Source organism: Marmota monax, unplaced genomic scaffold (assembly GCF_021218885.2).
Source record: "Marmota monax isolate L192 unplaced genomic scaffold, Marmota_monax_Labrador192_F-V1.1 WCK01_AAM20220418_F8-fsc00026, whole genome shotgun sequence".
NCBI lineage: Eukaryota > Metazoa > Chordata > Mammalia > Rodentia > Sciuridae > Marmota > Marmota monax.
Genome location: NW_026693108.1, coordinates 4,103,811 through 4,114,841, shown reverse-complemented (window position 1 = coordinate 4,114,841; position 11,031 = coordinate 4,103,811). Strand labels below are relative to the sequence as shown.

General features: G+C 42.3%; 1 protein-coding gene across 2 annotated transcripts in view; it reads left to right on the top strand.

Annotated features, from left to right (window-relative positions):
• Positions 1-2,480: 2,480 nt before the first annotated feature.
• Tnfsf13b (TNF superfamily member 13b) overlaps positions 2,481-11,031 on the top strand; it is a 34,766-nt gene continuing 26,215 nt past the window's right edge. Inside the window, exons 1-3 of one of the 2 annotated variants that reach the window (XM_046454982.2) lie at positions 2,490-3,502; positions 3,601-3,688; positions 10,285-10,341. In XM_046454982.2, the coding sequence (XP_046310938.1) occupies positions 3,182-3,502; positions 3,601-3,688; positions 10,285-10,341 (466 nt within the window). In that variant the 5' untranslated portion in view covers positions 2,490-3,181. Of the gene's footprint in view, positions 3,503-3,600; positions 3,689-10,284; positions 10,342-11,031 lie in introns of both variants that reach the window. The other variant, XM_046454983.2, reaches the window with a different exon arrangement.

The window sequence follows — 11,031 nt, the reverse complement described above, 5'->3', positions numbered from 1 at the left end:
ATACAGTCATTTGTATGGGATCATTTTCTGTGCCTGAGCCCTTTCAGCCAGCAGCTGAGCTGTATTTTCAGGCCATCCTCACATCTGGAAGAGCTGTGGTCACCACGCTTGCTGTGACCACCATGCTGGTCCTCATGAAATGCCTTCTCCTCAGAGCGGAAAAGACGACATCTGGTGAACTTTATAATTCTAAATAGTTTTCTTAACCAGAAACTTATAATTCAGCTTTTTGAATATTTTTGAAGCAGCCAATATAAAAATAGCAAGTTATCAAAGACTGAATGTGTATTTTGTCCTGTGGTTCTGCCCCTTGGTTAAACTGATAACTCATTTTTTTCAACCCTACCTGCCCATCCTGAGTGCAGGGGACAATTTGGACAATCCCAGGCCACGGTATCTCAATCATGGTGTTTGTTACATGGAATATATCGCCCACATTACATAGGGAAAGTGTCTGGATGCTGACAGTGGACACTCGACCAAGTTCCGTGGCTCGGGTACGGTGGCTTTCCTCCCTGGATAGACTGTGCTGTGTTGTTCAATGAATACAAATGTGCTCTTTGTTTAACAGAATTTCGGTTAAATTATCAAACCATTTCCTCTACAGGAAACAGGTCTTTGATTTATGGAGAAATAACTTCCTTTTGTTCATAAGAAGTCATAGAGCCATAGATGCCATTTAGATTTCTAACTGTCTTTGGAGAAAATCTAGTTGTGTGAACCCTAAGAAGGGCATGCAGACAGCAATGCCTGCTTGCCCATCTGGGTCATAGGGGCTGCTGGCCCCCTTCCCTGGAAGGAGTAGTAGCCCCTCTGTGCACAGTGTCACCCTTGGCATCAAACAACCAGCAGATGCTTGTTTCAGAATGACCTGAACATAGGCTGACCAGGGACTCTGTCTTGCAGAGGTCAGCATGAAGGTCACTGCCCTGTAGAGCAGCGAAGGCAGAGGCCATTCTCTAAAGCAGCTGGGTCATTCCGCTTAACAGCTTTGACCCAAGCACACGGAGAGGAGGCTCATCAGAAGTAACATTAAATCCCAGGGGAATGAGGTCTCCAGGGTGTCCTCATGAAAGTAAGGATCAACTGGAACAAGGATTTCTGTGTGTATTTAGGGAATATTACCACACACCGAATGAGTTCTGTCTGTTCACTGCCAGCCTGGAGGGCTTTGGACCTCCCCAACTAACCCCATTTGTCATTGCAAGTTTGTCCAGGATGCCTCACCCTGATCCACCTGCAGCAAGGACCCTGACAGAAGAACTGTGTAGTGTGATGTTTGACACCACAGACCCTGCATGTGAACCTATAGAACAAGACTCCCACCTGAGAAAGCAGAGGCAGAGAGCAGCTTGCTTGGGGGAAGGGAAGTTGGTGCTGGTCTAGGATGAGCGGTCAAGATCAGATAGGACTGGAAGGGCTGAGGCATGCCCTGCAGCACGCCAAGTCCACCACACCCTGACCAAGTGACTCTGGCTTGATTCAGGCCACTTTGTGTCTGCCTGTTGAGTGGGTTTTATAGACTTGTCACTGTGGGTTTTATAGACAAGTCATTTTTAAAAAAGCAGAGGAAAAAAGGGATAGCTTGATGACCTCAACTCATTGGAAAGACAATAGGAAATGGGAACTTATCAGAGGGTACTTGGTGTCACCTGGTGAAAGTGAAGTGTTTGCTGGATACATTCCTACAGATGTTACAGGGGCAATTGAACAAAAGTACTTCTTGCACCACAATAATAGTGAGAATATTTGATTCATCCTTTGAATATAAACAAAGGATAGTGAATGGAAAAAACAGTAGTTTTCAAAATGTAGTTTGTTAGCACCTTCCTGTAAGCCTTGTTCTGCACCTCGGGCACAGTTCCTGTTATCACCCCATTTCACAGAGGAGGAAATTAAATTTCACAGACCTTCAATGAATTGCTTAAGGCGGGCAAAGGGTGGAAGCAAGATTAGAATCCTGGAAGCTTGAGGTACTTGCCTTTATGCTGTATCACTTCTGTAACCTTATTAAGGCTGTAAGGAGAGGGGGCTGTGAGACAAAGCTACTGCCCAGTACCCCCAGCACATGGAGTAGTGCCCACCCAGGCGTGCTAAGTCCTCCCTAACTTTGTTGCAAGATGAATCAACATTTGGATGCTGGGGCAAAGCAGTCAGGAACTGGTGCTGGTGCAGGAATCAGCCATCAAGACAGGACAGGATCCAGATGAGTGAACATTCCCTGCAGTGCACCACCCTCACTTCCAGATGAAGTGATTGGGTTGATTCAGGACCTTGTATGTCGGTAGCTTTTGGACAGACGGGGTCAAGTGGGAATGAGGAGTTTGGAGCTGGAGATAAGGCCAAGACTCCTCCAGGGAACCTCACAGTGAGCAGGGACCAAGGCTTCAGAAGTCCCAGTGGCAAGGGGGAGGTGCAGTTGGCTCACTAGCAGCCCGCCTGGCAAGGAAACAGATGATGCATCTTTCCCTGAATGTATCCCCAATGTTTAAAGAAGTCCCCTTATCTACTCAATTATTTAGAAGCTGCATCACATTCTTCTTATTGCATTGTTAAGATAACAAGAACAATCCCCAGTGGACTTCCAAGCCTCCTTTAAGGATTTGCCATTTGTCTCCTCCTTGGGGACTGTTCATAAATCACCCTCTAGCTAAACACAACTCAGTGCTAAAGCACTTGGCTTATCCGACCTTCCAATAGTTGTCATAACACCAGCGGGAGCTTTCAATGTTCCCTTTCCCTTTCCCTAGAAGCCATGTGCTTCCAAGTAGACCCCATTCTCCCCTAAAGCTTGGGGGCGAATCTCCTTAAATTTGTCTTAAGCCTTCTCTTCCAGAGCACCAGCTTAAACCGTCTCCTCAGCGGGCGTGAGGGGCCTCGCATCTCCTTGAGGCATGAGTCCTTTGAATTGGCATTAAAATTCTTACAAAAACTGAAAGTGAAATGAGGAAGACAGATTGAGCAATCCGCAGAAGGGCAAACGCCAGTAAAGCCAAGGCCCAGGAGGGGCAAAGATGCACAAGGGGAGAAAGAAGAAAAGCAGGAGAGCGCTCCGGAGGGGGAGAGCCCGGGGCTGCCTCACAGTCAATGCGGGACCTCGAGGCGCACAGATAACAGGAAATGATCCGTCCTCTGCGGTCACTCATTGTAAAGGCCCCAGCCTTCAAAGTGCAAGTCGGGAATGGATGACTCCACGGAGTGGGAGCAGGCACGCCTTTCTTCTTGCCTCAAGAAAGGGGGAGAAATGAAACTAGAGTGTGTTCCCATCCTCCCACAGAAGGAAAGCCCCTCGGTCCGATTCTCCAGAGATGCAAAGCTGCTGGCCGTGACCTTGCTGCTGGCCCTACTTTCCAGTGGCCTCACGCTTATCTCTTTCTACCGCGTGGCCACCCTGCAAGCGGACCTGGAAAGCCTCCGCGCAGAACTGCAGGGCCACGGCGCACCAATGCCCACCCCGACCCAGGCCCGAGCCGCGGCTCCCGCGGCCCCAGCAGGACTGAAAGTGAGTCCGGCGCCCGCACCGCAGCCCGCAGCCCCCAGCCCCGCCGCCCCCAGCCCCGCACAGCCGCCCGGCCAATAACCTCCCTTCTCTGTTCACAGGGCATCTTTGCCGCAGCCGCTCTGGGGGAAAGCCACTCTAGCCCCGGCAGCAGGAACCGGCGTGCGCTTGAGGGGTCCCAGGAAACAGGTAGGTGGTGGGCGGGGCTGCGTGCACACAGGTGCGGAGAAAGCGTCCCACCTGCAGAGCTACAGGTGCGCATAGCCTCTCTAAACCTCCAAAGTACAGACTAGAACTTTGCCATCTAAGCCAGAGGGCTGGGGGCAGAGCGCCAGCGCCCGGGGCTGCCTCAGCGGCACAGCCCGCGGGTCCTCGCAGGGGGCTGTGCGGGTAGAAGCATCCTTCCTGGGCGCTACTTCTCTGCACTGCGTGGCGAGCACGCGTGAGGCCAAGGGGAGGCAGGTTTCTCCTCCAGTGCGTGGTGCCCTCCATCCCTGCGGAAGCACAGCGACAGAGCACCTCGTTACCGCAGAGGTAGACCCGCTACCTGCATCTCCCAGAGTCCCTGGTGTTGTATGCAGGAGCCCCAGGGAGGGGCTCACTGGGCACCCCGGGATGTGAGTGCTTTTTCCTGTTTCCTTTAAGGACGATTTTGTACCCGCACACACACGCACACGCACACGCGGATTTAAAGATTGTCCTCCACCGAGACTTCCTCAGCAGAGCCAGGCGTGTGTGATCACGTCTCTTTCGTCACTTCTGCCACGCTAAGGTCCTCTGGTACCCTTGAGCTTTTTACAGAGTTGAAGTAGACCGTCAAGGTGGTCTATTCCAGTTTCTTCATTTCCAAGATGGTAGGAAGTGTTGGCATTGGGTTGATCCGCATGACGGTTTCACGGATCTGTGCATTGCTTCCCTGCTGTGTCGAGGGAACATATTTGAACACCTGGAAGGTGCCAGGCAGGTGTGGCCCTGGATAGGCTTTTCACCTGATTTCACGTCACCTTCAGAGCAGCTGTCTAGGGGTCACAGAGCACTGTCCCCCTGTGTGTGCACTTTACTTCAGAAGAGAAGCCTGTGACCCCGGAGAGGGGAACAGGTGTCCTGCGCACATGCCGAGTGCTGACGGGAAACAGTTTTTAACCAAGTGCCATGTTTACTGAAAATTCTTCCTCATCTCAGATAATCCTTTTTTGTATCTGCTTAGCATATCTTTGGGCTATTTAACAATTGCTTTAAACTTTTTTTTAAACTAGGAAACTCATTGTTTTAACATCTTATTTTTGTATTTTGTATTTATCATCTATACTTTCTACATAAAATAAGAGCATGTAATGCTATGATAGATTTTTTTCACCTTCACAAGCATTTAAGCTATTTCTAGTCATTCTCACATCTGTATTAAGTTGTATAATTTTAATATGACCATTTTCTTTTGCTATAATAGAACATGTAAAATTTTGTGCACATCTTTCATTTCTGAGGAATTATATATTCAATATGAATCTTGCAATGTGAATTTCTGAGCTCAACAGACTGGGCATGCTACTTATTGTCATAGCATTTCCAAAATGAGTTATAAGTGTATGCATACAAAAATGTACTGTACCAGTTTTCCACGTTATTGCTAGCATTTTGTCTTTAAATATTTATTTTGGCTAATTTAGTAATTGTAACATAGAATCTCAAATTTACTTTAATGTGTTGCTTATTTATAATAATAATGAATATCATTCTGTATATTTTGATTACTTCTAACTAGATCTTTTGCTAATTTTTAATTCTAATTTCCAACCACCCTAATATTTTATGATTTAATATAAACTCTTTCTAATGAGACATTATTGATCAAAACTGTGATGTAAATATTTTCACATAATTTTGCTGCTCTTTTAACATACGTATGAGATTGTGTTAATGAGGTCATCTGTTCTTTTGATTTTCTCTAAAATCTAAGTAAGCTAAATGTGTATGTGTTCATAATCTCTTGTTTTGCTCTATTTCCTGCTACTTTGGACTTGTTCATAGTTTAGTGTTTTGTTTTGGTTTTTTGGCTTTAACACATTAATCCTTCTGGCATTTCTTTTGGTGAATCATCTCATGCTGGCATTTACTTCCTCCTCTCTCCCCTTTTCTCTTCCAGACTGCTACCTTATCCCAATGTAGTGGATGTTTATATTTAACTCCTTTGTGTTGGGAAAGTTACTGGATTGTGTTCAGTTCCTCATATAATTGAAACTTTGAGTCTTTTTATCATTGATTTATTATTCTATTTATCTGCTATAAATAAACCATGTTGAGTAATTTTGTATTATAATGGGCTTCAATATCTAGTAAGGTCAGGATTCTTCAATCATTTTAATCTTCTCTGCTACCATTCCACTGCTTCTAAATTTATCATTCTAAAGAGGACATACTCATTTCTACATATTTAAGAATAATAGATTTAAAAATAGCTTCCTGAGTCACACTTTGCCAAGATATATTAGATTTTAAGATTTCCTTCTATTTGCATATTTTTACATATTTCTGGTTTTTTGTCATCCCCAAATTGTAGGTTTAAAAGTGTTGTGGTATTGGTTTTTTGTTTTGGGCTCCCCCACCCCCGAATAACTTGCAATTTGTAGCAAGTTTGGAGAATAAGAGAAGACTCTAACAAAGTGAACCAAAAATTGACCCCCATTTCTGCAGCCCAAATGCAGTCACCATCACTATTACCATGATTTACCTTAGACTTTTTGTAACATTCATAGAACCAAGGTGGAGGGTTTGAGGGCAAGACTCTCAGGGACAGGTGAAAGCTGCTGTCACTTGTCAGAGCACTTCACCTGCATTGTTCCACATAGTAAGCTTTTTCAGAGGAAGTACCAGTTCAGAATCAATGTCTCTGTGCCCAAGAGAAATGGCTGCAATACAAGGACTTTCTGTTGTTTGTTCAGAAAGGTCTTGGTTTGGAATTGAGAAGATGCATGAAGCTTAAATCTGTGCTTCTTTTTGATTTTGTCTCCACTCCAGTTGTTCTGGTTTCTTTAGGACTAAGTGTGGGCTGTCCTTTTGGCTTTCAGAGGGTTCACTTATCCTGGTTTATCAACTGTCCCCATGTTTTTTCAGAACCACTGACATTTCTATTGAAGTTTATGAAACAGTAGGTGTGGATGTGATGGTTAGCCCAGGCCCATCCTCCCGGTCCTCCCAAGGACAGTTGCTGCTTTTACTTAATTGGAAAGCTTAGCATTTTGGCTTGAATTTTGTTTCTTAATTATTGTGTGTTCCATATTAAAGTTTTATTAAGCTTAATGTGCTTCAAAAGATCATTCTGATTATAGTATAACAAACAGAAATGCGGGGAAATCCAGGATTAAAAAAAAAAAAGTCCAAGTAGCTCATCTTAGCCAATCACTGTTAAGCCCATAAATGTATTTGGAGATATTCCCAATTCAAAAAAAAAAAAAATTAAAGAAATTGGCTTCAGAAATGTTATATAATACAATTTCTGTACAAATGGAGTTTTGATAATCTGGGTTTTAAAAACTCACCTAAGGGCAATTTTCATTTTAGGATCCTAAGGATAAGCATCTTCAGACTTCATCAAGAAAGTGAATTCTTTCAAATAAGTTGCTACTGAACAATAACAGTTATTGCTCAGTAATGTTGCAAGTAACGTTTGCATTTCCTCCCTCATTATTCAATAGAAAATTTAAGAACTATTGAAAATATGTGCATTTTAGATAAAATAAAACAAAAATAATTTTGTCTATCATTTTTATAGTTTTCTTCAACGTTTTACTGTTACAATTGAGATAACAAGAATAATACAAAGAAATAGAAGTGAAAAGATTGCCCCTATTTCAAAATTTTACAAAAATTATTTGGAAGATAGCCAAATTTATTTTTCCCCATATTTACCTTAGATCAGTTATTTTCAAGTTACAGAAACGTTGCATGAACATTACAGAGTGGGCGTACCTGCATCCACCTTCCCCTAGCATTACAGCTTCCATGAGCGTGGCCCCATGGCACAAGGAAGGCACCAACATGGGACTCCACTGCTAACCAAACTCAAGGCCTTCTTTTTTGGATTTTGGGATTCATCATGGATGGATTTCTTTTTTTAATGTTTCAGGGTGAATCAAGGATACTACTTTACAGTTAACATTTTTTAAGGTGAGAATTTCAAGTATAGTGCACATAATGAACACCTAATATTGTAACATAAGCATTTCTCTCAGATCAGCTTTTTTAATTGTGAAAAGTGAAGATATCAGTGCTATTTTTGAGTCTCCTTTCTTGAACTCCTAGTCCCACTCATTCACAAGGGAAGGTGAGCTACCTGGCAGGTCTGCGGTATTTCTTGTTTTACTGGTATTTCTGGCTGAATTGTGACTTGTGAGGCAGGTCTGAGGGTTTAAAGTATGAAATGCAGAAGTCCATTGCTAACTTGGCAAAATCAGTCCAGTTGGAGCCTCTTACCCAGCAAGGACGCGCTCTTCCTAGAACCGCTGGCTGCTCTCAGGCAATGTTTGACCGCAGTCTTTCCTAAGTGAAATTTTTCTTTTCTCCTCTTCAATAGTGAGACTTTTTTTTTTTTCTTTTCAGTGTTGCAAGAGTTGGCTTCTGTTCAATTTCCAAAGTAGTGTTTAAAGGAGCGACCTGATAACCAAACCTTTGAACCCTGTTCTTGTTAAGCCTAAAGTTTGGGGAAAGGGAAGATCCAGGAAACAAGCCCATCAGTGCAGCCAAATGTGACCTTGAGTCTCTCACAGATTCTTATATTGCAGTGAGTTGGAGATAGAGGAAAATAAGCCATATATAATTGTTGAGTAAATTGTAACACTAGAAAATGGCAAATACATTGAAAAGTGAAAACATTAAGATATTGTTATAAAGTTCGATGCTTCTTTGTACTTTCAACTTCTTTTTAAATACCTATTCATGTCTGCAAAATAAAATATGAATTCATAGTGTTGAAAGATAAATGGTTCTTGGTAATTTTACACAGAGGGACAATATTAGCTTTAATATTTAAATATTGCTGTTGTAATTCAGCTCCTTCTTAAACTGCTTTGGGGCAGCTGCATTTTTGTCATGAGTTTTGGGGGACATTGCAGTTCTGAAGAGTTAGAGACAGCATTTCCTCGAGACAGATTCCCACTGTTTGAGCAAATGTCCGGTGCAGGTCCTCCAGAGCATGTGGAGAAGGAGGGAGGGAGGAACCCAGGTTGTACAGCAGTTCCACCTGCTGCCCGTGTGCCAGGCTCCCAGGTGTGTTTGCCTCTTACCCCTCAGAGCCGACTTGCTGAATACTGTTGTATTCATTTTAGAGGAGAACACAGAAACCCAGAGCAGGTCAATCTTTCCTCTCAGCCAGCTACTATAGTTGGAGAATTAAAGCCTTCCTTAGGGCAACTCTGCTGCCCATTGTGATGCCTCTAAGGACTGTCATAGGGGAGTGTCAGCCACAGGAAGGATACTGTCCCTAAGGCTCAGGTGTGGCGACCTTTGTTCCACAAAATCAGTAAAAGAATCCACAGAGGAGATCAAAATTCTCTGCTGCAATCAAAATGATTAGATTAGCATATAAATAAGTCAGAGAAGTTCCATGTCTGTATAAGGAGGTTGTAATTTTGGATGTTCTATTTCCACCTTTAAATAAGGGGGGAAATTCCTAAACAGAGTTTTTAATGTTATCAACCCTTAAGAGTTTCCTTTAACAGCCTCAGAGTAGTACACAAGTATAACCCCATTATGCAGAGTTTTAAATGTCAGAAATTTTCAGCTTGATACCAAGGCAGGCATCCCCATCACATCCACTTGGTAGAAAGCACATGGAGAAGCATGTGTTTATAAAATATGAAGGTTTTGCTGAAGAGTATTTTCTTCAATTAAAACCTGCAAGCTTAGGGTTAGGGTCCAGGTTTTTCATGCGTACTTACTGGTTTTCTTTTATCTCACAATACAACCCACAGAACCTGTTCTTCCTTGGCTTTACCCAAGGCCTTTCTCTTCATTTAAGGCAGTCGTTATTTACTGCTCCGAATGTCATCTGAAATAGTCCACCTGTGATTTGGGATGTGAATTGACATTTCCCAGAAGCCTCACTGACAACTCAGTGTCACAAAGTCGTTACATTTTATTTTTAAACAATGTTCCCTCTTTCTCTCTTCTGTCCAAAGGATTTTGCCAAAAATACTTGACTTTGGCTCCCAAGTTAAACAAACAGGACTTAAATTCTTGTCTGGTCACTTTCTATCTCTGAGGTCCTGAACAAGACATGTACACTTTCTAAACATTAGTTTAAGATACCTAGTTTTTAGGGTTCTTGGGAGGATACAAGGATGTAGAGTAGGCTAAGCCTTAGTGTATTTCCAGTAGCAGTGAGTTATTATTTAATGTTGGTTTTATGTTTCAACAAATGATGTTTCAAACTGATCTGATAAGTTTAGCTGTTTTATTTATTTGGCTAACTTGAAAAACAAAATAACCAAGTATGTTTTCTATGTAGCTGATATTTCAAAGCAACTTTGATTCCACTCCACAATGCCACGCTTGCTGTGCCTCCACAGTATGAAGCGTTGCAAAAGTGTCACGAATTTCCAGCACAGATATTAAAGTAAATGGGTCAATTTCATAAAGTGACTTAAGACTAAGATCACACAAGTCATGTAAGAGGTGTGTTTGATTTAGCCTCCCCGGGAGACCGAGTCTGTCGCTTTGTATTTTTAGTCATCTTAGCTCCCTTGTCATTCCTACTCAAGTAATTAAAATGATGAACTTTTGCTTTTCAGTTACTCAAGACTGCTTGCAACTGATTGCAGACAGCGACACACCAACGATTCGTAAAGGTAAAGGGATAGCCCAGTAGTGTCTGCCGTGACTCAGTCCAGTACAATCACACCTGAAAGTTCCCAGCTTAGAGACTGTATTTCAACAGCATCTCAAGACAGCCACTTTGAAATTCTTATAGTCAGACATAATTCACTTACATTCATTCAAAGTGAATGGGGAATAATATTTGCACTAGTAATTATCTAGTAAACAGAATGCCTTAGAAGCACTGATACTTAGATGGTGTAAATCATTAGACTATCCTACAACTAAACATTAAAATCAGAAGTTACTTTATTATTTGGAAATCACTTCAGCTTCTATAATGATGGAAGACCAGGCTCACAAATAATAATTTTACTATATGTGGTAGTGGAAATCCCAATAGATGAAAATAGAAATAGGATTAACATTCTATAAAATATATTTTTGTGAAAACTCTCTAATGTCAAATACATGCTTAGTAGTTTACCATTTTCTCGTAGGTGTAGAGTGTTTTAAACTTTTTCACTTATTTGAAGTTTTTGTTTGCTTTAGTTCTAGAGAAGTATTTTTGTAATAATGGCCAAAAACAAGGTCATGGAGAATGACCTTTTAGCATCATCTGCCAAAATGTGTGACCCAGAATACTAATCCAGAGAAGTGGTCCCTGACACAGGGTTTTACAGTAAGTTTGGAAACATAGCATCCCGTATTTATTTCCCTTT